This window comes from Fusarium oxysporum, chromosome 7 (genome assembly GCF_000149955.1).
Source record: "Fusarium oxysporum f. sp. lycopersici 4287 chromosome 7, whole genome shotgun sequence".
NCBI classification, from domain to species: domain Eukaryota; kingdom Fungi; phylum Ascomycota; class Sordariomycetes; order Hypocreales; family Nectriaceae; genus Fusarium; species Fusarium oxysporum.
The window spans coordinates 1,562,909-1,586,326 of NC_030992.1; the positions used below are offsets into that span (position 1 = coordinate 1,562,909).

The following is a 23,418-nucleotide window of genomic DNA, read 5'->3' on the forward strand; positions in this document are numbered from 1 at the left end:
TCCATATGAGAGTGAGTGCTGCATTTAAGACTGCTGCATTATGAGCTAACAAGGTTTCAGTCAAATCAAAGCTCATGAATAAGGCAGTCGGAGATATCGGTATGGGCAGTTACAACTGGCAGATATTCGTTCTCTGTGGATGTGGATGGTTCGCCGACAACCTTTGGATGCAGGGAGTGTCACTCTGTCTGCCATCTCTATCAGGAGAATTCGGTGTCGATGAAAAGACAGTTCGATACACAACCAGCGCCTTGTTCGTCGGTCTATCGATCGGGAGTTTTTTCTGGGGAATTGGGTCCGATTTCCTTGGTCGTCGCATTGCCTTCAACACTACCTTGCTTATTACCAGTGTCTTTGGCATCATGTCCGCTTATGCCCAAAGCTGGGGCAGTGTTTGCTTCTTCTTCAGTGCCCTTGGATTCGGCGTCGGCGGCAATCTTCCTGTTGATGGTGCTCTCTTCATGGAATTTCTCCCGGATGCTTCCAGCGCTTTGCTCACTCTGCTGTCCGTCTGGTGGCCCTTTGGACAGCTTGTCTCATCTCTGATTGCATGGTACTATATCGGCAACTGGCCAGTTGAACAGGGTTGGCGATACTTCATTGTCACCATCGGCATTGTTACTTTCGCCATGTTTGTTGTCCGATTCTTCGTCTTTCATCTCTTCGAGTCACCCAAGTTCCTTCTCAACAAGGGTCGCCAACATGAGGCAGTGGCTGTCATTCACGGTCTGGCATACCGTAATGGTACCAAGACTTGGCTTACTTCGGAGCTTCTCGACTTGGTTGCTTGTGAGGATGGCGAGGATCTAGCCCATGTTGCAGAGAAGAAGATTCCTGCTCCATCGACTATGGGTTTCCTCCGCGAGAAGCTCCAGTCATTCTCCGGAGAGCGTCTGCGACCTCTATTCCAGAATAAGACCCTCGGCATGGCAACTTCTTTGATCTGGTTCTGCTGGGCTACGATTGGCATGGGATATCCCCTTTTCAATGCCTTCCTTCCTCAATACTTTGCTCGTGCACATAACGAAGCATCGGATAACATGCAGTCCGAAACAGACACCATCTCATCAGACACATACCGCAACTACGCCATCGCCTCTGTCATGGGTGTCCCTGGTTCTCTTCTCGCTGCATACCTCGTTGATCACCCGTCCCCCTTCCTCGGTCGTCGAGGAACGCTTGCTAGTTCCACCCTCCTCTCCGCGGTGTTCCTTTTCCTCTTTGTCTTCTACGGCACTACATCAACTGCCCAACTTCTAATGTCTTGTGTTGAGGCTTTCGCCCAAAACATCATGTACGGTGTTCTGTACGCCTTCACGCCTGAGATATTCCCTGCTCCTGTTCGAGGCGCTGGTACCGGCGTGGCCAGCTTCCTGAACCGCATTACTGGCCTTATGGCACCCATCATTGCCGCCACCGTTCCTGGCGATGGTGCTACTACACCTATTATCATGTCTGCAGTCCTTATTTTGTCGGCTTTTATTGGCATTTGTCTCATCCCCATCGAGACAAGAGGTGCTTCACGACTTTGAGCCCTCAACTTCCAATTAAGTGCGGTCCCGCAAGCATAATAGGCACCGCATAACCTTTCTAGTTACAATACACGCATACTAACGACCTGGAGTCAGAGTGGTCTTGGGTATGACTTGCATTTCTGATGTCATTTATAACGGGGTTTGGCAGTGCTTTGTATTTCGTGCTATTCATAAAGTTGTCTGCATAGAGCACAGATTAACTAGTGATTATTAAAAATGTACAATAGATATTGATAAAGTTGTCTATCTATTACCTTTTGCACCTGCCGGTGCATCAACTCTCCTCTTCCTCAGTGACGTTCCCATAGCATCTCTAACCATAGGGTCTGCTCTAATAGTATTCTGTACAAGCCACTCCCTCATCTTGCCCTGTAGATTGGACGTTGCATCAGTGTCGCCCTTAAAGGGGGCCATTTCCATATCCAACAGTCGTACAGCATCTCCGTCAAGTTGCTTTGTCAACATTTCAAGGCGATGTAGGCTTTGTCTCATAGCCTTTTCGTCATCCTCCTCGGATTTTTCTGGCCCCGTGATCATGAATGCAATGAGAGGTCCTATCTGGTTGAGAGCAATGTAGAAAGTGATTGTGAGTCTCCGGGCGAGAGAGATGATCTGGAAAGGTAGATATGGTGGCGAAGATGTAAATTGTGTGAGGATGGCGTTGATGGCATTGACAAAAGGTGGGAAATCGGGACGTGTTACGGTATGGAGCTCGAATACGCAAAGGGCGATCAGAACTAGCCACCGGTAGTATTTACCAAACTCCATATAGCCAAATAAGCCCAGAATGTAAATTGATGCGGCAGCCACAACGTAGTGAGGCAGGATGCCTGAGACGACGCCACGAGTAACATAATCTCTGATAGTAACGCATTTCTGCCACCGTGCAATCTCAGGTCCGAAGCGTTCATATGCAAATCTCTTCGCAGTATCCTGTAGCGTATCACTGGCAACCTTTAGGTGCATGAAAAAGGCGGCAGAATCGCCAGCGTCCTTGCCTGCTTTGTCTGGGTGGTGCATGGCAGCCAAGCGGCGGAAGCGCGTCTTGATCTCGCGATCGGCAGCATCGAGTGGCACTCCAAGATCTGCATAGTATGAGGATATACGGCGCTGTTCATAGTCCGCTTCGAAGATTGTGTAGCAGAGGTAGGCAGCGACAACGAGGATATGTATGGTGCGTCGATGCGAGTTATAGCGGGCAGAGCCAGGGGCAGGCTTGGGATCGCCGGCGCGAATGGTAAACCCATAGTAGATGGACTGGAGCCATCCTGTTGCAAGCTATGAAGCGGTTAGCAGGTCAAGCAAGTTCCTGAGAACAAATCTCATACATTTGGGAGAAAGGCCCAACCTAGCATAGACAAATAGCCAGACATGGTGGGCAGCGGATCATTGGTAGATGTTTAGTGAGCTTCGGAATTATATGTGAATGTGTTAAAGAGCAAGAATATTTTTGTCATAAACCAAGTTGAGAATGTAGTACCTGTGTAAGTTGGTATTTGATGTGGCCAGATTGTACCGTAGTAAGGAAGTTGCAAAGGATCGCGCTGGCAATTGTTAGTTGGTGTTTCGAGCTCCAGTGCGTCAGAGTGGGTCTAGAGTCTTACAAGCCGAAGCCATTTCTTTGTCACTGCTCCCATGACTCTTCAGCTTCAATTATTCATACAAGCACTTTCGCTGACGTAGTACGGAATAGTATAACAACTTTTGAATGCCTGTGTTATATGCTCACCCATACACAATAACCGCTATAAACAATTGAAAGCCTATGGCTTGGACGTTGGTCCCGGTTTCAGTGTCTAAATGCAGTCATCTCTCGCCAGTAAACATCAAATTATCACTTCCTACCATTCATATCGTTAGATATTATCGCCACCCCATTGTCTGTTCTTTGCATGGATCTCTAAAGGAACGCTATGTGGCTGATGAGAGCTATGCGACTGGGATGCTGAGCCAACCATCTCATCGTTGCATTCTACCAGCCCTTACAACGAGTGGATGCACAAAGAACGTGCCGAATATAGATGTTAAGACCGTCGAACTATTGATCCATTATTCAACTTGTGGTAATATCTCTCGATATGATTTGTGGCTGCAAAGGCTTGAGGCAACATGCTGGTAGTCAGCATGAGTGTGGTAATTAAAAGTTGAAGATATTGCCATATATGTAGCCTTGAGTTTTCCCTGGGGGGCTCTGCTTTCACTCGCAGTCTCCCCAGACACTACCTTTCTGTTTTTTGGCCATGCAACTTTCATTGATATTGGCTTTTGCTACGGCAACTTCAGCAGCATGCAATGGTCATGATGAACTTTGCAGGCGTAAATATTCGGACATCACTTTCATTGGGACGCACAACAGCGCTTTTGTTGGAAAGCTTCCAGTTCACAACCAATACATCTCAGTCGCAGAACAACTCGACTTAGGCGTGCGATTCTTACAGGCTCAGACACAAGACAAGGATGGCGATATACAGATGTGCCATACTCACTGCTGGGAATTGGACGCTGGGCCATTGCAGGACTATCTAGAAGAGATATCAGAATGGGTCGGAAAAAACCCAGATGAGGTCGTGACAATATTTCTGACGAACATTGACGCCCTACCGATCGAAAAGTTCGATGAAGCTTTCAGCAGTGCAGGGTTAAAAGACCTTGTATTTCGTCCCAAGACGAAGCTTTCCCGAGACGAGTGGCCAACTCTGCAAAAGCTTCTTGAGGATAGAACTCGACTTGTTGTATTTATGGGTATGCTTTGTTCTGTGTATTCGCTTCTTGAGCTTACTGGCTATCCTCAGATTACAACATGGACGAGGGCAGAGTCGACTACATACTTGATGAGTTCGACTATTTCTGGGAGACCCCATTCGGTGAATCTAACTCCTCGTTTCCAACCTGTGAGGTTGACCGGCCGGAGAAGGGGGATCCAACCCAACTCATGGGGATCATGAATCATATGTTGAACCACGACGTCCTGGGCATTGTCATCCCAAATCAGGCCGATGCAAAAAAGACGAATTCAGAGTATTCTATCCAAAAACAGATAGACCTTTGCGAGGACAACTGGGGCAGGCGACCGAATGTCATTCTTGTAAGTGGCGAATAAACTCTATAAAAGGTTGTATCTAAATGACTGTCACAGTTGGATTGGGTTAACGTTGGAGAGGCAATGAACGCCCAGATATCTCTGAATGGTTTATGAGGATTGGACAGTTGAAACCTCGAAAACGAAGGCCACACCAAGACTTGTTTACACATAGGCACTTTCCAGTAAATCCACCGAGCTATCTACAGATGAATAGCCCACATTCACACACTGCGACCCAACAGCCACAGTAGGACGAACTACTCGACTATCAGCGTAATTGGTTTAGTGGTAAACTTCTCCGATAACTACTGATAACCTCCACCTGCCTGTTCCTATAATCTTAGGAGTTCCTTCGGATCCCCAAAGATTTCGATTCCCAGATTACGCATGTAACTTTTTGCATATCTAGAATGATTCCGTTCGGCTGATGTCATCATGTCGTGGTTGTTTTGACATGATGTTGCTATGTTGTTGATCTAGAGTGCAAAGCGGTATGTAAAGACTAGCTGTTGATTGGTAGCTTAATAGGTACCGTAGTTGTGAATAGCGGGACGATCCAGGGGTAGTGTACCTGGCTAGCGCAGTCATCCCCTGAACAAACTCTATTACATAAATTGGACCAATAGCGTTGTTAGGTAGCCAACGGCTGGATGCCTCATTTTGTTTACTTGGCCCGCAAAAACAAAGAAAGATGTAATGGATACCCCGGAATACGAGTTTAGAGGTTCTTCTCTTGCCTACGTGCTAATACCGGCATGATCTGAGGAAAAGCTACGTGATTCGTGATAATGTATTGCACAGGACTAAGACAAGACGTGCCAAAGCCCTCGTCAAAGTCTCAAAGAGCCCCTTTTCATAGACGGAATGCGGAATCTGAATCACTTGGGCTTTTGCTTGTGACGCATGTAGTAGATGAGTATCTTGGCCAGACCTATGTAGACTACTTCGTACAGCCTAAGTAGACAAAATGGAATCTTAACTTTCCTGATTGAGCATGCAATTTCACATCCACTCTTCATCTGTCTATTGGCAACCCAGCGGACATAAACATCACGCTCCCACCATTTGCCGTCCCTCTACAATCTACCTGCACCTCATCTTAGTGGCGCGCCTCCTTTTCCGGCTTTGTCTCCCTGATCTTCCTACCAGCCCTAGCAAATACTCAATTAAGCATCCAATTTGTGGTTTCATCTGGTATCTCTGGCTTTCTTCCTCCCTCTTCGCCTCCATTTGTTTTCTCTTCTCCATCATCTTATATCTCCCCCACATCTTCAGACCCATACAATGTTGCTTCGCAAGCTCGGGCATGCCCTAGCTGCGACAGCAGGTAAGTTTGCCCTCTTTTCTGAAAGACGAAATCTTTTCTCTTTTGTTACTGGTGTTGACAATCATTTTCCGGCAGCCCTCTTTCCAGTCACTTCTGCCAAAGAAAAAGATGAAGGCGGTCAATCCACCTTCGTTTCCCCAGATGGAGACGTAGCGTTTGCGATTGACATCGGCGAGAACACCAACACCGAAGTCTACTTCAGTCTCCGCGTCAAGAAGAATCGATCCTGGGGCGCTGTTGGTCTTGGAAGCGAGGATATGCCCGGAGCCTTATTTCTCATGGTATACAAGAGCCGGACCACCAACAATGTTACATTCTCCCCGCGACTTGCCTACGGCCATTACGAGCCTTATTATTGGGATGAGATGGATTACGAAATTCTTAATACCACAGGAATTATCGACGATCACATGGTAGCCACAATTCGCTGCAAGAGTGGATGTCGCAGTTGGCCATCGCATGGTGGACAGAAGGGATACCTCGATGTTTACGATCACAACAGCAAGGCCGTATTCGCTTTTGGACCAAAGGAGGACTACTATAGTGACGATACGGACGCACCTTTGAAATATCATGCAGGATATGGCAGTTTCTCACTCGACATCAAACGAACACATGGGAAATCCGAGCTACCATCTCTTAGCGATTCTACAAAAGATGTTGGATCCGAGCTTATCTACGCGACGAAGGCCAAGCCAAACTGGGCATCACCGCTTCACGGAGTTTTTATGGTCTTATCAATCATATTCCTCATGCCAATTGGCGTTGTTCTGCTGAGGTCTGGAGGCTGGGTCAAGTGGCATGCTCTGAACCAGTCCATTGCGACTCTGGGTGTCTTTGCAGGTTTCGGTATTGGTGTTGCGAACAGTTTCTATTATCAAAGAGTAAGTCCATCCCGGTAAGTCTGGGCCTGTCACTTACGAATATCATAGTCTCGAAGTTTTGATGATCCTCACCAAATTATTGGATTCGTCGTCACTGGCTTATTGCTTGGACAATTTGGATTAGGAGTAATGCACCATACTCAGTACAGGAGAACACAGGCCCCGACCAAGTACGGCAAGTTTCATCTTTGGGTTGGCCGTATCATTCTATTTCTAGGCACTCTGAACGCATTCCTGTAAGTTGTCACATGCACACATCGGTTGCCCATCGCTAACCATCATCAGCGGCTTCACCTTTGCTCTGAACCGAAAATTCGGCATGCTCCTCGCTCTTCTCATCATCTTCATCTGCATAAGCAGCCTCATCTTGATCTACGGTCGCCGATACATGGACAAGCGCCGTCTTGGTCCTCGTGGCCCTGGTCTGGCAGGCCCTCAGCAATACAGCGCACCGCCATGGCGGGAGCCTCCTCCTCAACACATGGGTTATCCATCCGATCCTCCGCCAGGTTACCAACCGCCATCAAACCAGGCCGGGCTTGGTCAAATGTCACCTGCATTGCGATCACCATCCCCGTGGCAATCGAATGACAAGGATGACGAGGCGGATTTGAACCTGGGACGTGAGCAGCGACCGAGGGAGTTCTGATGAATACTTTGAGTTTGGGTACTGGATTTGGCGTTTATGTTAGCTTTCATGCAATACAACGAATTAACATGAGTGATCGAAACGTTGGTAATGAAGAGTGAGACTGTGGCCTGTTGTCTACCTATGTCGGCCTGGCCTGAAACCATGGGAAATAACATGCTTTCGGCTGCAGTGTCGAGTGGGATGGAACAGCAACGGACTTACCAACCTAGTCGAATGCAAGGTATTCGCCTAAGAACATAATCAAAGTAAATTAGTCACTCAAGCTTACACTGAGCGTGGTTGAATAGTGCCTCGATATGAGTTTTATAAAAGGACTTGAGTCATATGTCCTCAGGATCTTCACGATACTTAGAGGTTTAGGGTAGCTTGAACGTCATTTGTAGCACCTGCAGTAATACTGCATCAGGCTTCATTTTTTTTTACGGGAACCCAGCGGTTACTTTTTAAAGTAGTGATGCCTTTCGTCACACTTGGAGTGGGTGCGTTATGTTATGCTGTAGTTGGACTGATGTATTGCCGACCTCGGATCGCGATGCCCTACTTCAACTCATCATCGTCTGAAAATTAACTTAACTACGGCAAACAAATTCCCATTCCCAACATCAAGTCAAAATAACGCCTCTCAAGCGGCAGCCATGTCAGTTAAAGTCAACGTCGGAAACCTAAGCCTCCGTATCGGGACCGCTCCCCTGACACAAGAGGAGTTCGCGCCATTTGGAGATGTTGTCTCCAACCCACGACCGAGCCTTCTTCCATCAAAACACGCATCTGAAGGTGGTTCTCTCCCATACAACGGCACCACTGCCAATCAAGGAACAGCAATTCGCTATGCCGATGTCAGCAAGCCTCAGGACCTCCTCTCACAGGCTCCTAGCAGCAATGGCCGATTGATCATGAGCCAATTCGTCTGCGAAGCGAGAACTTTGGCACCTGCAAGCGATGACGCTTCTCAGAGCGAGTTCGCCGTCAACATTCTTGAACGACACCCATTCACTTCTCAAACTTTTGCTCCACTGGCCTCTACCGCTTCAAGCTACTTGGTCATCGTGGCACCATCTCTGCCACCATCTCCCCAAGACGATGGTCTACCTGTACCAAGTGGAGAGGGTCTACCCGGTAGAGGTCTCCCTGATCTGAAGGGGTTGCGTGCGTTTGTAGCAACAGACCGCCAGGCTGTGACTTATGCGGCTGGGACATGGCACGCTCCAATGGTAGCTCTTGGTAAGAAGGAGACAACTTTGGATTTTCTGGTTGTTCAGTTCTCCTCTGGGGTTGACATTCAAGACTGTCAGATCGTCACATTCGAAGGGCAAGACTCCAAGGAATCTGACATTAAAGTGCGCGTTCCGCGAGGCGGAAGAGTTACCGCCAAACTGTAGCTAAACCAAGACACGCGATATTTGAGGATCGCACAATGCGTAACCGGACAGTGGCTGAGTAGAAATAGTTGGGCATGCAATTTAAAATATATGCTTCATTTACCCGAGGACTACATATTATGATATGAAGCCCCTGGGCTTTAACGTTTCAGCTAATCTTGAATTGAACAAGCTCAGGTTGGCCAATATAATGACTGCAATAATACGAAAATGACAATAATAGTTCTCATATCCATAGACAACACCACGTTGCCAAAAGCTTAGTCATCGTGCATTCCTACCATACCACGATGACTTTTTAAACTGTTCTTATAACTAGGTAGGCACTTAGGGTCATGCATTTATCTATTCTATCGTTTCTGTAGAATCTCGGGGTAACATTGCAAATCAGTCGACAGTTACGACAAGCTGTGTTGTATCCTGAGCCAAAATGATAGCCCGATTTGAAGCTGCGGAGGCTCGCAACAAGCTGGAGGATCTCTCTGGAATTCAGCTTGAGCCGGGTGAGAACCCATACAACGCCCTCATCAAAGCTTGTAATAACGACCCTGTGAGTGACTTATCATTCGAACTTGTTGTTCCCAAGCTCACAATGTCAGGCTGAAGTTCAAACTCTGTACTCTGTCCACCGGACAAAGAGGAACGGCCAACAAGCGGAGAAGTTTTTGTCTTCTGACTTCAAGGAACTGGTTATTGACCAGACACTCCTGCGGCTTGAAGACCCGGCTGTAGAGCCGGGATTCCGTGACAATAGGAACTGTTTGGTCATCTGGGCCAGACCCCCAGACCACGTTATCCGCTTAGCCTCCAAGGTCAATGAGTTACTCAAGAAGGCCGCACCTAGTGAGGGGATTCAGTTCCATAGTCAACTGGCATATACTGACCGTTAAAAAGGTGTCTGGCTTATGCCTTCACATAGGATGCATTTGACAACCCTCGAGGTTGCATTCTCCAAAACACCCCAGGAGATTGCTGCCTTTGTAACGACTCTAAGGCCAGCTATCCCTGACATTGTGAACTACCCATATCATCACAGGTCTCGCCTTGTCAAGCCTATGGTTTCTTATGATTTGTCTGCTTTTGCCCTCTCGTTCCTTCCTGCGTCAGGTGAAGCAGCACTCTCCCCTCCTCTCACCGAACCTGTTGTCACAGAGGGGATCACGCAGGGAGACGATTACACATATCACCATCTGCGTCGCGACGTGTACGACAAGGTGCAGGAAAGCGGCGTAGTTGTTGGGTCAAGATATCAAGTTCCCAGTGCGCACATCACGCTTGGACGCTATCTGAATCACGATGACCATGACACGCCAGAGAAAAGGGCAGCCTGGGTTAAGGCTATCGATGAGGTCAATACATGGCTAGAGAAGGAGGTCTGGGATAATCCTGACTCCGAGTATAATGCTGGTGAGTGGCTAGTCGGTCATGAAAGAGGACTGGATGCACGAAATGGCACACTCTGGTATGGAGGCGGGAAGACTATAATGCTGGGTGAAGGGTTTTAGAATAGCATCAGAGCTTTATACCTATAGACCGATACATTGTTGCTGTTTTGAAGCTTTCTCAACCATGACCATGACTCACGGGCCCTATCCCGCTTGACGTTGAGGGGTAATGGCTCAACCCTTGAAAATGGTTCATCACCATGAACGCACTTTATTATGCTTTGCTTCAGAAAATTCGTGTTGGTGCAACACAGAGAGTTTTTTTTCATTCGTTCCCTATGAAACATGCCTCAAATCGAGGGCGTGTACCTCCTTTCGCCTGTGTCCATCCATGATGCCCAAATGCCGCCGAGGTAAGCATACAAATGGTGACCCTGAGACCCCAAACACAAAGCACTTAGAACACCAGAGCAGCACCCTTCGTCTTCTTGTCACCACTGTTTTCAATGTCAGCATATTGTAGAGTTCATGGAGCCAAGAGATCACGTACCCAAGCTCGAAGTGCTTGCATCGCTTCAGCGCCAGCTGGAGCTTGGTCTTGCACTTGACACACTCCAATCGCAGAACAACCTTCTTGGTGGTCTTGGCCTTCTTGTGGAAGACAGGCTTGGTCTGACCACCATAACCGGACTGCTTGCGGTCGTATCGTCGCTTACCCTGGGCGAACAGGGAGGCCTTGCCAGCTTTGTACTGGGTGACCTTGTGCTGGGTGTGCTTGCGGCACTCCTTGCCCTTGCAGTAGGTGTTGCGGGTCTTGGGAATGTTGACCTGTAGGAGCCAGAATGTTAGCCATCTGGTGATGTTCGAGTATCAAGGCCTCTGCCCAGATCTCAGCATATCGAGTCGCACGCCCCGAAGACAGTTTGAGAGAAAAGATCGAATCGTCGGAAAGGACTTCAAGGGCGGAACAAGTGACACCTTCGAGTATCGTCGGTTCGAGGTTGGGTGTGGTCGTTTCGAGTTCGTGTCCCTTCATAATGCTCCGAAAATTCATCCCACTTTCTCCCAGTGACAGTCATGGTGCGCGCATGGTCGAATGGCTTGAGACAACGGCATTGCATTCTTAACAATACGATGGTGCTATTGTTGATGCTGGTGATGAGGTTTTGGGCTGTAGCGACGTACCATTTTGACGACGATGTACGGTGCCGTTCTTTGGGTGTGTTTGGTGATGCAAGTTCCAAAGACTGGCTAAATTGAGGTTTTGGTTGATTTCTCACTTTGTGGGCAGCCGACCCTACCTAGCCCCATCGGGCGGTGTGGCATTCGCTTGTATCAGCCACATTTTGGCGCCTGAGATCTAGGGCAACCATGATCAGCGCCTCATCTCGGTGAGGCGAAGGTGAAGGTACGTACCGTGGAGCTCACCCCACGATGAGGTGGAAAGGACAGACTACGACCGGCCCCACCATTCCCTTGGGATCTTAAGCGCATCCAAGGTGTTCTCAAGGGACGTTTTCAGGGACAACAGTTATCCGCATACAAAAGACATTTCCAAAGCGTTAACCAAAATGGACCCCTACTCGACCGAAGGCGAATTAATCAACATTCACAACCATTTCCACCAGGGCCAGTATCAGGAAGTTATTGACTTTGATACCTCTTCCTTCTCCCCTGACAACGCTCTGCCCGCGCGCATTCTTGTCCTCCGAGCTCGATTGGCTCTTGGACAGGCAGAAGATGTTCTCGATGATGTGAAGGGCGATTCTCAGCCTGAGCTCCAGGCTCTGGGTGCTCTTGCTGAGTTCAAATTGGGCAAGGCCGATTCTGCAGTGCAGACGATCGAGAAGCTGGCCTCTTCAGCTGCCGACAACACAACGGTCCAGGTTATCGGAGGAACGGTTCTCCAAGCTGCTGGAAAGTCTGAAGAGGCTCTTGCTCTTCTCACTCAACATCAGGGAAGCCGTAAGATCACCCAGAGGTTGGATGATGTTTAGAATGCCGCTGACCGCTATTATTCAGTTGATGCTGTCTCTCTTATCGTCCAGATCCATCTGCAACAAAACCGAACCGACCTCGCCCTCAAAGAAGTATCTGCTGCAAGGCGATGGGCTCAAGATAGTCTCTTGGTCAACTTGGCCGAGTCGTGGGTTGGATTAAGAGTCGTAAGTGTTCTACAGGTTCGGGAAATACATTCACTGAGACGGTGCAGGGTGGTGAGAAGTACCAGCAGGCGTTCTACGTCTTTGAGGAGCTCGCCCAAGCTCCCTCGACCTCATCAATTCGAAGCCTTGTCTCGCAAGCTGTCTGCGAACTGCACCTCGGCCGAACAGAAGAAGCCCAAGCTGCTCTCGAACAGGCCCTGGAGAAGGACGCTAATAACGCCGACGCGATTGCCAATCTGCTGGTTCACAATGTTATTTCCGGCAACCAGTCCGATGAATTTGCACAGTCAGTCCCGTTGTCTGATTCCCATCTTTAAACAAGACTTATACTCATATCTACTAGGAAATTAAGGAGCGTCAAGCCTGACCATCAATTCTTGGCCGACTTGGAGGAGAAGAGCGCTCTTTTTGATAAGGCTGCCACAAAGTATAGCCCCAAGGTGTCGGCATGATTTGGGCTAGGCGTATCAATTGCTAAAATTAATGGCGGGCGCATTATTCATAGAGGATTGGACCCCCTTGGCAATGATTATTGAGATCTCGAACGTATTTTACCATGTTAACCAACAGCACGTCCGAATCACGGAGAGCATCAACGGGAAGGCGAAGATCATCAAAATATATCAGGACCTTTTACTGCAAAGAATTAAACTTAACACTGGCAAGGGTATATACAACCATTTGTGTGTGGACTTGTAATTCTTAACCTTCTGGTCGAGGAGTGTTTCCTGGATATGGGGTAAGCTATTATTGCAAGATCTGGCATAATTCCGAAGACCACTTTTGTCGAGATAGACCGTCTTTTTGTCCATTGGCTAAAGTACCGAGCCATGCGGCGAATGATCATCGAATGTTCTCAAGCTGCTGAATCTCCAAAACATATATCATCCATGATATCGTCACGAGACACTAGTAGGGATACCTACTAGTTAGGAGTCCACATTGCTAGATCCTGCTTAGTTGGTCGCACCCAGGAACAGGATGCATTGCTAAAACAGGCTGAGAATGCACAAGGGGATAATTTATTCGGGTGAGCGCGTGTTACCTCGCTCAAAAGTTCAGAGACTAGAGCATCCATATCATTAAAGGGCCCTTCCGTTCTTTCTATGCCGTCAATCCTAAGCCCATGTCATAAAGCATCATGACGGCCCACACGAAACTCCCGAATTTCCCAACCAAGATGTCATCATCATTCGCTAACGCTCGACTCGGCTCTGAAGCCCTCTTACAATTTCTTTTGTCTAAGCATTGGACGCATTTGCTCATTTCTTCTTGTTGGGGAACTTGGGAGCGCCAATGTCGCTGCCTCGCAACTTGACATTGAGCACTCGCTCCATGGCGCCGAGCACCTTCTGATCGGGGGCGGCAGTGCCTCGCTCGAAGTCGGCGACGATAGCCTGGGTGGTGTTGCATCGCGTAGCAAGATCCTTCTGTGTCATCTTGGGCTCAACTTGCTGACGAGCCTTGGAGATAACATCGCCAACAGTCTTGCCGATGGTGTTCGGCTTGATGATGTCGTCGGATCGATCGACCTTTGTCATACGCTGACCCTCTGGTGCAGAACCCTGCAGAATGGTTAGTATGTGCTACAGAGAGACGATGGCTGTACGTACGGCATTGGCAGAAGAGTACTTCTTCTCGGTAGTGAGGCCGCCAGCCCGTTGGGCAGCGTTCAGGGCAGCCTTTCCTCGAACAACAGTCTCTCGCTGGGCAGCACCGGAGCCACGGGTGCGGCTACCAATCTTGGTGGTGGTATCCCAGTCATCCATTTTGAAGATATGAAGTTTTGTCGAAAGAAGATGTGTGTTTCAGAGCGAGGTTTGACTCGATGTGACGACGTGGAAGAAGTGTTATTTGTTGAGTATGTAAGAATGGAATATAGATCAAGCTGAAGTTCTGGGCGACAAAGAATTTATGGGGATGGTGATGGAATGGGCGGAGGGGTTTAGGCTTGGACTTGGGTCACTGAGTCAATCGGCGGGGGACTATAATTGGCACCGTGCATCGGTGGCCTCTCTTTGCATGCGCCTTGTTATCCCAGCGGTAAGGCTGCCTCGGATTTGGTTACCAAGCCCTGGAGATAACAGTGCGGCCAGACTTCTGTGTGTTAATTTTCATTCGCACCGCCACTGGTGGCTCATGTGTCGCCTCTTCTCAGCCCATAGAAGGTGCTAGACTTTCTGGACGGGAACCCTTTTTTAAGCCGGGGCACGGAGACGCCTATGCCGGTGCTGATGCACAGGCAGATGGGTCCTGCCTGACTGAGTGAAAAGACTCAATGACGATGAAGCGGGACCCTGACGTGCCTGACGACCTGACGTGCTCTCGTGCTCATTCATCTTACACTATGGATAACTTGTAAATATTCTATCGTTCCTAAGATGATGACTAATGGCAGATAATCCTTGGAGCCTAGCCGCTTAGTGGCTCATGTGTCGATAAAATGTCCATCCCGTAAAGCCAACTACAGTACCTTGATGGACAGGTTTTAACCTCGGACTTTCTTAGTAGATATTTGAACAAAGACCTTCAAGGCCTGGTGCTCCAGTCCTCCTTTGTCTTTTCTCTTGTGTCACCCACCCGCGAGGCTGAGGGAATTTCATCTTCACGGCTTTTCAAACAGAGATGCATGACCGACCCCTGGCTTGCCTATGGACGGCTTATTCGAGGGCTCGCCGCTTCTATCGGCCGTCCTCGCTGCAGACTTTGTTGATGGACTCTTGAAGAGATGGTGGGACCTTTTTATCATCTTGGTTACAGCTTGGGTATATTTTGTACTTGCAAGGAGACTCGATGTTTTGCTTATCCTAGGCTTTGTCGCTTGGAAGCATGCTTCTGTGATGACCTCGTTTGTAAGCCACGTCAAATCACGGTACATCACGGATGCCGCCTTTGGAATATGCGGAATATTTCTAGTTGGTTACTATGTCTCAACATGGATTGTCAATCACAGGGTCAATCCCACTGCCAGTTCTGCTCCTCCGCTGTTGATTCCTGGTCGAATAACTCACCATAGGTTGTATCCCCAGAAGCATTCTTTTTCTTATCCATACCTCATGTTTGGCATCCCGATAGAGGTCTCGGATAACGCCAATGGAATCATATTTGCAAATGTTCACGGTCCATGGTCTTGGTTCACACAATTGTTCGGATTGACAGCCTTGTTTGATGTTTGTCCAGCTGATCACCTACAACGCATACGTTCCGACAATGGCTTGGGTGGAAACTTGGATGCATATCTGGAGTCTGAGGTTTGTTGCGCCATCTTACAGTCGAACTCAAACTGACAGGCGTAGGGTATTGATGCCTCGCGATATCCGTATGCCTATCTTGTGACTGCCGCACAGTTCCCAGGCTTTCGCTTTAATCCGGCAACCTTCTGGTTCCTTTACTCATCAGACAAGGTCCTTCAGGCGATCATTCTGGAGATGAACAATGTCTTCGGGGAAAGGCATCCCTATCTTGTCGCGAGAGAATTACAGAAAGAAGAAATGCATATTCATAACATGACCCAGAACGACCAAGTACTTCAGCGCGCTCAAATAAAAACGACATGGCGAAAGAGGTTTCATGTTTCGTCTTTCAACTCGCGAAAGGGGTCATACTCGATACTTGCCAAAGATCCCCTTGGGCCTGGAATGCAAGGATTTCGAGGACTCGATATCTCTATCACCCTCTCGTCGCCAAAAGGCCAGCCGAAACTTGTTGCAAATTTGTTCTCTGAAGGCGAAGCTATTGACCCCTACAGAATAAGCATTTTAGGGAGGGTTGGTTTCGTCTCCAGCTGGTTTGGTTCGGTTCTGACTACCCTTCCTCGATTCATGATGCAATCAACCATCCTCTTCTTCATGCATAATCTTCATTTCTGGTATCGACCTGAACCTCTCAAGGACAGCATAGGACGTTCAGCTAATTGGATCGAGAAAATTCTCGAACAAGTATTTCGTGAATACTTGAAGTATCTTGTCCAACGATCAACCGCCCCTGTCACTATCCTATACATGCCAGGGGGAGTTGCTGAAGCGTCCGAGGAGACATTCATCTCACACTCCACGTGCGGCCCCGGAGACTCTGCTTGCGAGATCAAGATCAAAGTGTTGACGCCGATTTTCTATTCACGCTTCGTTTACTATGCGCATGATTCTGAGGCCATCTTCTGCGAGGTGGCTGAAAGCTGTACCCTTTGGACTGACAAGCCGGAACAGCTTACAAGGGTTTTTTTGAAGAAGGGTTCTCCACCTATTCATGCTTCCAATCTGCTTGATTATATGCACTTTCAGCTCATCAAAAACCTCAGACGCCGGCCTGATAAGATTGAGAGACCATTGACGTCTACCAATGGACATTCGTCCTCAGTGAAGGGCATTGATATCCGGGATTTTCGAATGTCATCAATGGACGCCTTTGTTCTTGAACAAGGAGATAAAGAACTCAAAAACGCGTATTTGAGGTCTGTGGTTCGCCTCTTTGTGGCCGATCGCATTGCTATGAGCAGCGTCGGCCTACTTGGCATGATGGAGCTCATAGGAAGAGTGGGTGTCTCATGGGTGCTGGCATTGCTCATTACGGAGACCATCCTGGGCTTCTCATGATACTCATAATTTTGACGGACAGAAGCACGGGAAGCGCCCATCTCTTATTGATAAGTCGAAGAACAGAAATTCGGGTCACAAAGCCCGTCGATTGTTCACGGGTTAATATCCTGCTTCCACCATACATCTGGGACAACCGATATTGATACGATCGAGAGACGATTTGAGATTATTCGCTGACCAACCAGCACCACGAACCATAAAGCCCAGGCGTTTGGGGTCTCCACCTGCCCCGCGAATCTTATCACCATTCTGATCAAGCTGTCACTGATGTGAGCTTGCTGTCTCGAATTTGAAATCAAGAGCTTCTCAAAGCTCTAGGAGTTGCTTGAGCGACAGTAGTCTGCTGTCAGAATGTCATTGCAACACCAACAATGCAATAATCATAGCTTACCCCTACATACATTGGGCATATTTCAAATTGTCTCAATTCCAAATACTATATGCATGAAGCCCCGCTTCATGCTTCGTCTCCATTGAGACTACTCCCTGAAGAATGACAAATATCTCTGTCAACGTCACACAGCACTTGGTAAGAGTGCCAGGGGCGCCCGATGAACTAAGGCTGACGATAGGACTCGCCAATGGGATATGGCTGCGTACCGGTAACGGTATCCCAACGGCCCGAGTATCTGGAATTGAACGATGGCTTGGACAGAATTTGAGTATTTGGAAGTGTGAGACGAAGGATGTAACGCCTCTTAATAGGCTAGCGCTCATGTCAAGCCTTGTTACCAACACGAAGCTGTACACAAATGATCGAAACATGCAGCTCCATCTACGCCCGTCGTTTCTAGTTCGACAACGCATCCTTTAACCTGAAGTTCATTCTCAACGTCATCCAATCACCGCCCCACCACCAAATTCCCAGTCCTCGTTCATCATACTGTACCGTTACTCCCAACACTCCCCATCACTGACAAGAGTTCGGTATTTCCCTTTACCCCGCTATGGCCCCTCATGGAGCTTTCGAGAGCTTCTCTGAAGATTTTAAAAGCTCTCTGTTCCCCGTTCTAGAGGTACATTTTAGTTCAGACATCAATCCTCGACTTCGTATAACATCTTATCAACACACTCTCGAACAATCACAATGCCACTCTCTGGACACTGCCTTTGCAAAGCCGTCACCTACAAGGTCGACGACGAGCCTCTTCTGGTTGGCTACGATCACTGTGACGATTGCCAGCGCCAGAGTGGTTCTACCTACTGTACGTCCCAGCTCCACGAGCCAATGATGCTTGAATAGGTCAGACTGACATCTGTTACTTTAGCTCTCGTGGCTGTTGTCAAGAAGGACAAGCTCACAATCAGCGGTCCCGTCAAGACCTACTCTGGCAGTAAGGGCTCTTCAGGCAACATTGTCCACCGTCTCTTCTGCCCCGAGTGCGGCTCTCCCATCGCCCACGACCCCGATGCTGCTCCTGAGATCATTGCGCTCAAGGCAGGTACTCTCGATACTGAGATCAAGAAGAACCTGAAGCCTGTGAGTATAACTGGCCCATGTCGATGCTACTGGTAACTGACATTGACCGTAGGATACCGAGATCTGGACCGTCAGCAAGCTGCCCTTCTGCCAGGAGCACCTTGCTAAGCCCTTTTCCCACATGCCCGAGTAGAAACAGGACATTGGAAGGATATGACAAGTAAGAGTTAGCGAGTTGTAAAGAAAGGCTACATGCCTGCAAATAGTTCACAAAAATACAAAAATCTGAGAATCTTCACAAGTTGTAAAATAAGGATTGATGTGGCTATCACAAGATCTAATAATTCATTCTCTAGATAATCTATGTGCGATCGAATTGAGAAAATACTTTTTTATGCACCCAGAAATCATCCGACATTAAATCATGATAGTAAGTCTACACACTCATACAAGCGCAACACACAGCACCGCCATCATTACCACTGTGATAGCGGGCTTCTCATAGGCGGCTGCATCGGCCTTAGGAAATTCCTTCTGTACACGGCCGGTTTCACTGGCCTGTGCTGTGAAGCAACTCGCTGTGCCGCAATCATATCCGTCTGGACAGCATCCAGCCACAGGGCCGGCATCTCGACCACAAAGGAACCAGCCATCTGCGCAAGTTGATGAGGGTCCTGGGGCAGGTGGAGCATCGGTTGCAAGGACGACCACAGTCGCGCCGTCTGAGACGATGGTTGTCGAAGGAGCAGGGCAATCATGAACATCACAGTTTCGACCTGTTCGACAACACCCGCCGCCGTGAGTGGCGAGACAGCCGTAGAAGCCTGTGGGACAGCCTGTTTGGGTCTCTCCATCGTCGCTTGATGTGACCGAGGTGCCAGTTGGGCGATAGGGAGCGATGCCAGTGGCTGAGCCTGTGGCTGTAGGAGTCACGGTCACAGTACTGTCTTCTGTCCCAGACTCGATTTCAGTTTCAGACTCGGTTGTGGTTCCAGCTTCGGAAGTCGTCGTAGGCTCTCCAGTTGTCTCAACCTCTGTTTCCGTCTTGGTAGTAGGTTCGACTGTGGATCTCTCTGAAGTTGTTTCTTGAGAAGTTGTGAGGACTGTCGTTTGATCTTGAGTTGCGGTTCTCGTCTGTGTAGCAACAGCACTTGGGACGCCTGATTAAAGTCAATATTGGTCTACGAAGCATTGCAGGTATTCACTCACAGCCCAACCCTTGGCAAACATATCCCGGAATACAGCATCCTCCACCAAGTTCTGCAGAGCAGCTCGTAGCTCCATCAGGGCACGCTCCAACACCTCCACCACAAGACGCACCGTCGGGGCAGCACGCGATGCCTCCCGCCACTGTATTGCCAACATTCACACAATACGTTCCCTCCTGGCAGCACTTGACTTCGGAATCAATGTCAGAGCAGCTGTTCATCCCCTTAGGACAAGACGACCTCCTCTGTAGCAACGCTAGTGCCTCTGCGGCTCGGCGCAGTAGGCTCTCGTGGGACTCTTCACTGTGAGGAGCAAACGCTGGACGGTAGAAGCGCTCTGTGCCATTGAGGCTCAGAAGTTTGTCATCTTGCTCGTCAAGAAATGATATGGCGGCGGCGGCAGCTTCGCGCGGAGTAAGACCGTGTAGTGGTGCGAATGCGAGATGCTCCCGAAGGAGCTTGTCGTGCGAACCAGGGGCGACCTTCCGGATAGCTATTGGTGAACCCGATTCAGCGAGGGCCTGAGGAGGAAGTAATGTAGCGAGACACAACAGAAGAGCCGATATGGATCGCATTGCCGTATACTGAGTAAGTTGTGGAATGCTCAGGCTTAACTTGTCTTGCGTTGAACTCTCGTTGGGCTCATAGAATTTCAAGCGACAGCGGTGAACTAAATGTGTGATGGGTGCTATGAATGCTTACACCGCCACACAGTACGAGCCAAATGCCGTTACCAGACACAGGTTAAAGAATGTCAGGAAATGTCACTGGGCTATTGTTCAGGTTATAAGGTACACGTTGAACGAGACAGGGCATGATGCTGCCGATGGGGTATGACAGCGACAACTCAGCCTTTTTTAGGTGGCTTGTAAATAATTAATTGGGTGGCTGGGCGACGGTTAGGTGAAGATATGATGGGGCCACAAGATGGCTCTATAGCTACCTAGACTGACCCAAATGCGTGCTCCAGCACTCGGTTAAGTTATAGTGAGGACATAAATCCTACGAATAGGTCGTAGCGCTGAAAGTTATACGTATCAGGCAGAGAGTTGTAGGAGAGCCGTCTGTATGTACAGGTAAAGGAGGAGTCATGATGGTGGGCGGCGTGGCGTGCAACGTCATGCAGGGTCTCACAAGCTAGCCTCATGAGGTGTACTCCAGCAACTACAGTAATAATCGAGTAAGTTCTCCATAATTGCTTAGTACCTAAGTTAGATATCGTTTTCCCCATGTGTTTCGTCTAGTATACATCGTTATGGTACATGATTTTCTATGCCCTCAATGCCTAACACCCAAGCGCCACCCAACCATCGTGTTATACATAAGTTATTACAATAGCGGCACTCAGGCCCAGTCCAATGTTCTTAGAACACCAAGTCGTCAGATTCATTGAGCTTTTGATCGTCAGGCTGTTTTTGCTCTGCCTCCGTAGCAGCATCGACCTCAAATTCCTCACCAGTGGTCTTTACTTCAGAAGAATTATCACTTTCAGCTTCAATGAGCTTCGCCCCAGTCTTCGTTGCTATGGTCCTGCTCTCTGCATCGTCAGAGCTGGCCACCGAATCAGCCAGTCTGGCCGTGGGCTCAACTGGCTGTGGTGCAATAGTCACAGGTTCCTTAACAAAGGAATGACACAAGAGGCCTGCCGCAACACTGACGTTCAAGCTATCCACACAGCTTCCTTGAACAAATCGAGGCACTGATAGCTCATAGTCGGCAGCAACCTTGATAGGTTTCGACAGTCCATAGCCCTCATTACCAAGAATTAGTAGACATGGATGTTCGTTTAGTGGGCTTTGTGCCTCAATCGTATCTGTTGACACGAACTTGCTCCCATGCTTTCGAACAAGCTTACGATCAGGCGGCGCCACCGCAGCGTATGATTTCCAGCCAGCTTTCTGGGAGTCTTGGATGAACTTCACAGGATCATCCACCGCGAATAATGAAACTTCCTCCACTGCACCGGCAGCGGACTTGAGAACAACCGGTGTGAGTGTGGAAGATCCCCGGTTCGTGATGCCGACAGCGTCAACGCCGAGATAGCTCGCAGTGCGGATGATACCACCTAGGTTCCCCGGGTCGACAATCTCATTGAGCAGCAAGACAAAGGGCTTGGGCATCACATCATTGGACCGTCGAATAAATGTGTCGGTGCCATTGATCGTTGCCTCTTCCTTGGTTTGGTGATCAAGGTCCACGTGAAAGCCCAGGCGACCAGGACTTTCCTCTAAGTTGCCAAGAGATTTGATAGGGATCTGGGGTAGAGGGGAGGCTTCAAGCACGAAGCCATTGTGAGGTCGCCCCATGCTCATCTTATCCATGATTCGTTGCTCTTCAGGAGGCACGATTTTTATGGGCACGTTGAGTTTCTTCGCCATTCGCGTCAAGGTAACAGTATCCGTGTTATATTTTCGGTTCTCATTGGCATGGATGTAGAGGTTATACAACTTTCGTCGGTTCTGCTCCAGTGCTGCTTTGACAACTGATCGACCGTATAGGAACTGTGAAGCAGCGGTGGTGTATTTAAGAGTCATGGCCATCATCTCCTTCTTCTTTCCACGCTTAACATCGACAGAATCATCTCCTTGGTCATTCTGTCGGTCTTGTCGAGCGTTGTCATGGCGAAAGTCGCTAGGCTGTGAACGATCGAATCTCCGCTGCGATCCGTCAAATTCACCGTTGGACGATCTACCAGAGATATTTGACTGACGATCTTGACGGTCGAACCGGCCAAAACGTTGTTGTGGATCTTCAGGGCGTCGTATTGAGCGATTGAATTGCTGATTTAACTTTTCGAACTTCTCGTTCGATGGCTCGTGTCGCTCATGTTGTGCAACATCATTATCCCCATCTCTGGACCCAAACGTGCGCTCCGTCTGAGCTTCAGGGAATGATCGCGGTCGAACAGGCTGCTTTACGTTCAAATTGTCGGCCACCTCTTTGAGGTCGCCATACTTCATTCGGTGTACGAAGCTGCGATTTCCAAATTCGTTTTCAGGATCGGCGAATCGTCTCCTCCTGGTTCGGCGGCCTATGCCTAGTTCTTCTCTCTCTTCTCGTTCCTTCTTTTCCTCCTCTTTTTTCCTTAATTTCTTTTTCAGCTTCTGTTCCTGACGCCAATTTCGTGTGCCACTGGAGTCAGTGGCTCTTGCACTGAACTTTGCAAAAAAATCGTCTCGGTCTCGGTGGGGGGGCTCTTTAGGACGAGTGAGGCGCCCTCCTCCTACTTTTCGTCGACCAGTATCATGATAGGCATTGCGGGCATCGAAGCTGTCTGGGCCGTTTTGAACTCGTTCAGACCTGATCGCACCCCGGATGATGGCTGAGAGACCTTTTGCGCGAACAAAGATGGGGGCGAAACCCCTGGTAGCGGGATGAAGCCTTGCCAATGGGCTGTTTAGAGCAACAACCCTCAGTTGTGTAGGGATAAGCATTGCATAACGTGGCTATATATCGCTATACAAGAAATTTCCCTTTTCTGTTTGCGGTTGTCCTGCCTGCCGGATTGCAGGTTGTAGTCCAATTTGTTCAAAAATCCCTTCTCTAGATAAAAGTTTCAATATCGGCCCCGCTGAATTATTTTTCTGCCCTCCCCTGCTAATCGACTGGGCTTCTTAGCGGGTCCAGCTGGGGCTGGGCGGTGAGACTCGACGGGAGCGCATTATGGACCATTGCCCGGTGGGTGGCCCAGGTGTTAATTGGGCCATAACTTTAACGCGTCTGAATGCGACTGTCGCGTTTCCTGATGCCGATGAAGTGAATCTTGACCAACTCAGGGCAACAACC

The 23,418-nt window shown here is 48.8% G+C and overlaps 15 protein-coding genes across 19 annotated transcripts; 9 read left to right on the top strand and 6 right to left on the bottom strand.

The window, feature by feature from the left end:
* The first annotated feature begins 60 nt into the window (after positions 1–60).
* On the top strand, positions 61–1,774 carry FOXG_05221 (uncharacterized protein). Its single transcript, XM_018383390.1, has one exon. The coding sequence runs from the start codon at positions 75–77 to the stop codon at positions 1,530–1,532; it is 1,458 nt and encodes a 485-aa protein (XP_018240316.1). The 5' UTR covers positions 61–74; the 3' UTR covers positions 1,533–1,774.
* Positions 61–3,165, bottom strand: FOXG_05222 (uncharacterized protein). Of its 3 annotated transcripts, XM_018383391.1 has the most exons (3): positions 3,140–3,165; positions 2,864–3,079; positions 61–2,813 (listed from the first exon to the last, which is right to left on the bottom strand). In XM_018383391.1, the coding sequence occupies exons 2-3, from the start codon at positions 2,906–2,908 to the stop codon at positions 1,779–1,781; spliced, it is 1,080 nt and encodes a 359-aa protein (XP_018240317.1). In that variant the 5' UTR covers positions 2,909–3,079; positions 3,140–3,165; the 3' UTR covers positions 61–1,778. The 3 variants fall into 3 exon arrangements, with proteins under 3 accessions (XP_018240317.1, XP_018240318.1, XP_018240319.1); XM_018383392.1 differs by lacking the exon at positions 3,140–3,165 and having other exon boundaries at positions 2,884–3,080; XM_018383393.1 differs by lacking the exon at positions 3,140–3,165 and having other exon boundaries at positions 1,670–2,813; positions 3,016–3,080.
* A 610-nt stretch (positions 3,166–3,775) lies between these two features.
* On the top strand, positions 3,776–4,731 carry FOXG_05223 (uncharacterized protein; the record flags this gene model as incomplete). Its single annotated transcript, XM_018383394.1, has 3 exons — positions 3,776–4,277; positions 4,328–4,620; positions 4,672–4,731. 3 exons carry the CDS (start codon positions 3,776–3,778, stop codon positions 4,729–4,731), a joined length of 855 nt encoding a protein of 284 aa, XP_018240320.1.
* Positions 4,732–5,693: 962 nt separating this feature from the next.
* On the top strand, positions 5,694–7,702 carry FOXG_05224 (uncharacterized protein). 2 transcript variants are annotated; one of them, XM_018383395.1, is made up of 4 exons: positions 5,694–5,944; positions 6,020–6,828; positions 6,877–7,064; positions 7,114–7,612. In XM_018383395.1, the coding sequence occupies exons 1-4, from the start codon at positions 5,902–5,904 to the stop codon at positions 7,475–7,477; spliced, it is 1,404 nt and encodes a 467-aa protein (XP_018240321.1). In that variant the 5' UTR covers positions 5,694–5,901; the 3' UTR covers positions 7,478–7,612. The 2 variants fall into 2 exon arrangements, with proteins under 2 accessions (XP_018240321.1, XP_018240322.1); XM_018383396.1 differs by having other exon boundaries at positions 6,877–7,702.
* A 192-nt stretch (positions 7,703–7,894) lies between these two features.
* FOXG_05225 (ureidoglycolate hydrolase) lies at positions 7,895–9,032 on the top strand. The gene has a single exon (XM_018383397.1). The coding sequence runs from the start codon at positions 8,116–8,118 to the stop codon at positions 8,857–8,859; it is 744 nt and encodes a 247-aa protein (XP_018240323.1). The 5' UTR covers positions 7,895–8,115; the 3' UTR covers positions 8,860–9,032.
* Positions 9,033–9,164: 132 nt separating this feature from the next.
* FOXG_05226 (uncharacterized protein) lies at positions 9,165–10,364 on the top strand (the record flags this gene model as incomplete). Its single annotated transcript, XM_018383398.1, has 3 exons — positions 9,165–9,409; positions 9,459–9,702; positions 9,754–10,364. The coding sequence occupies exons 1-3, from the start codon at positions 9,290–9,292 to the stop codon at positions 10,362–10,364; spliced, it is 975 nt and encodes a 324-aa protein (XP_018240324.1). The 5' UTR covers positions 9,165–9,289.
* On the bottom strand, positions 9,700–11,540 carry FOXG_05227 (60S ribosomal protein L44). The gene is made up of 3 exons (XM_018383399.1): positions 11,430–11,540; positions 10,795–11,072; positions 9,700–10,741 (listed from the first exon to the last, which is right to left on the bottom strand). Exons 1-3 carry the CDS (start codon positions 11,430–11,432, stop codon positions 10,702–10,704), a joined length of 321 nt encoding a protein of 106 aa, XP_018240325.1. The 5' UTR covers positions 11,433–11,540; the 3' UTR covers positions 9,700–10,701.
* Positions 11,541–11,683: 143 nt separating this feature from the next.
* Positions 11,684–14,458, top strand: FOXG_05228 (uncharacterized protein). The gene is made up of 4 exons (XM_018383400.1): positions 11,684–12,209; positions 12,267–12,409; positions 12,457–12,695; positions 12,753–14,458. The coding sequence occupies exons 1-4, from the start codon at positions 11,816–11,818 to the stop codon at positions 12,859–12,861; spliced, it is 885 nt and encodes a 294-aa protein (XP_018240326.1). The 5' UTR covers positions 11,684–11,815; the 3' UTR covers positions 12,862–14,458.
* Positions 13,672–14,178, bottom strand: FOXG_05229 (multiprotein-bridging factor 1; the record flags this gene model as incomplete). The annotated part of the gene is made up of 2 exons (XM_018383401.1): positions 13,672–13,974; positions 14,023–14,178. 2 exons carry the CDS (start codon positions 14,176–14,178, stop codon positions 13,672–13,674), a joined length of 459 nt encoding a protein of 152 aa, XP_018240327.1.
* Positions 14,459–14,607: 149 nt separating the features above from the next.
* On the bottom strand, positions 14,608–14,748 carry FOXG_19012 (uncharacterized protein; the record flags this gene model as incomplete). The annotated part of the gene is made up of 1 exon (XM_018399177.1): positions 14,608–14,748. One exon carries the CDS (start codon positions 14,746–14,748, stop codon positions 14,608–14,610), a length of 141 nt encoding a protein of 46 aa, XP_018240328.1.
* Positions 14,749–15,060: 312 nt separating this feature from the next.
* On the top strand, positions 15,061–17,001 carry FOXG_05230 (uncharacterized protein; the record flags this gene model as incomplete). The annotated part of the gene is made up of 2 exons (XM_018383402.1): positions 15,061–15,660; positions 15,706–17,001. 2 exons carry the CDS (start codon positions 15,061–15,063, stop codon positions 16,999–17,001), a joined length of 1,896 nt encoding a protein of 631 aa, XP_018240329.1.
* A 1,090-nt stretch (positions 17,002–18,091) lies between these two features.
* On the top strand, positions 18,092–18,617 carry FOXG_05231 (uncharacterized protein; the record flags this gene model as incomplete). The annotated part of the gene is made up of 3 exons (XM_018383403.1): positions 18,092–18,209; positions 18,273–18,484; positions 18,537–18,617. 3 exons carry the CDS (start codon positions 18,092–18,094, stop codon positions 18,615–18,617), a joined length of 411 nt encoding a protein of 136 aa, XP_018240330.1.
* Positions 18,618–18,728: 111 nt separating this feature from the next.
* FOXG_05232 (uncharacterized protein) lies at positions 18,729–20,700 on the bottom strand. 2 transcript variants are annotated; one of them, XM_018383405.1, is made up of 3 exons: positions 20,586–20,700; positions 19,634–20,520; positions 18,738–19,584 (listed from the first exon to the last, which is right to left on the bottom strand). In XM_018383405.1, the coding sequence occupies exons 2-3, from the start codon at positions 20,205–20,207 to the stop codon at positions 18,869–18,871; spliced, it is 1,290 nt and encodes a 429-aa protein (XP_018240332.1). In that variant the 5' UTR covers positions 20,208–20,520; positions 20,586–20,700; the 3' UTR covers positions 18,738–18,868. The 2 variants fall into 2 exon arrangements, with proteins under 2 accessions (XP_018240331.1, XP_018240332.1); XM_018383404.1 differs by having other exon boundaries at positions 18,729–19,584; positions 19,634–20,700.
* On the top strand, positions 20,314–20,620 carry FOXG_19013 (uncharacterized protein; the record flags this gene model as incomplete). Its single annotated transcript, XM_018399178.1, has 2 exons — positions 20,314–20,463; positions 20,603–20,620. The coding sequence occupies 2 exons, from the start codon at positions 20,314–20,316 to the stop codon at positions 20,618–20,620; spliced, it is 168 nt and encodes a 55-aa protein (XP_018240333.1).
* A 97-nt stretch (positions 20,701–20,797) lies between the features above and the next one.
* FOXG_05233 (uncharacterized protein) lies at positions 20,798–23,191 on the bottom strand. Its single transcript, XM_018383406.1, has one exon. The coding sequence runs from the start codon at positions 23,064–23,066 to the stop codon at positions 20,997–20,999; it is 2,070 nt and encodes a 689-aa protein (XP_018240334.1). The 5' UTR covers positions 23,067–23,191; the 3' UTR covers positions 20,798–20,996.
* Positions 23,192–23,418: the final 227 nt, after the last annotated feature.

Excerpts from the sequence above, each read along its gene's own strand:
- FOXG_05221 (XM_018383390.1), top strand. The coding sequence starts at position 75 with ATGAATAAGGCAGTCGGAGATATCGGTATGGGCAGTTACAACTGGCAG.
- FOXG_05222 (XM_018383391.1), bottom strand. The coding sequence starts at position 2,908 with ATGTCTGGCTATTTGTCTATGCTAGGTTGGGCCTTTCTCCCAAAT. Across the intron at positions 2,814-2,863 it reads GTTGGGCCTTTCTCCCAAAT|CTTGCAACAGGATGGCTCCA; the intron begins GTATGAGATTTG and ends ACCGCTTCATAG.
- FOXG_05224 (XM_018383395.1), top strand. The coding sequence starts at position 5,902 with ATGTTGCTTCGCAAGCTCGGGCATGCCCTAGCTGCGACAGCAG. Across the intron at positions 6,829-6,876 it reads ACAGTTTCTATTATCAAAGA|TCTCGAAGTTTTGATGATCC; the intron begins GTAAGTCCATCC and ends CGAATATCATAG. Across the intron at positions 7,065-7,113 it reads GGCACTCTGAACGCATTCCT|CGGCTTCACCTTTGCTCTGA; the intron begins GTAAGTTGTCAC and ends AACCATCATCAG.
- FOXG_05225 (XM_018383397.1), top strand. The coding sequence starts at position 8,116 with ATGTCAGTTAAAGTCAACGTCGGAAACCTAAGCCTCCGTATCGGGACC.
- FOXG_05227 (XM_018383399.1), bottom strand. Across the intron at positions 10,742-10,794 it reads TGCAAGCACTTCGAGCTTGG|TGGTGACAAGAAGACGAAGG; the intron begins GTACGTGATCTC and ends CATTGAAAACAG.
- FOXG_05228 (XM_018383400.1), top strand. The coding sequence starts at position 11,816 with ATGGACCCCTACTCGACCGAAGGCGAATTAATCAACATTCACAACCAT. Across the intron at positions 12,410-12,456 it reads CGTGGGTTGGATTAAGAGTC|GGTGGTGAGAAGTACCAGCA; the intron begins GTAAGTGTTCTA and ends GAGACGGTGCAG. Across the intron at positions 12,696-12,752 it reads CAGTCCGATGAATTTGCACA|GAAATTAAGGAGCGTCAAGC; the intron begins GTCAGTCCCGTT and ends CATATCTACTAG.
- FOXG_05232 (XM_018383404.1), bottom strand. The coding sequence starts at position 20,207 with ATGCGATCCATATCGGCTCTTCTGTTGTGTCTCGCTACATTACTTCCT. Across the intron at positions 19,585-19,633 it reads TGTTTGCCAAGGGTTGGGCT|GCGTCCCAAGTGCTGTTGCT; the intron begins GTGAGTGAATAC and ends GACTTTAATCAG.
- FOXG_05233 (XM_018383406.1), bottom strand. The coding sequence starts at position 23,066 with ATGCTTATCCCTACACAACTGAGGGTTGTTGCTCTAAACAGCCCATTG.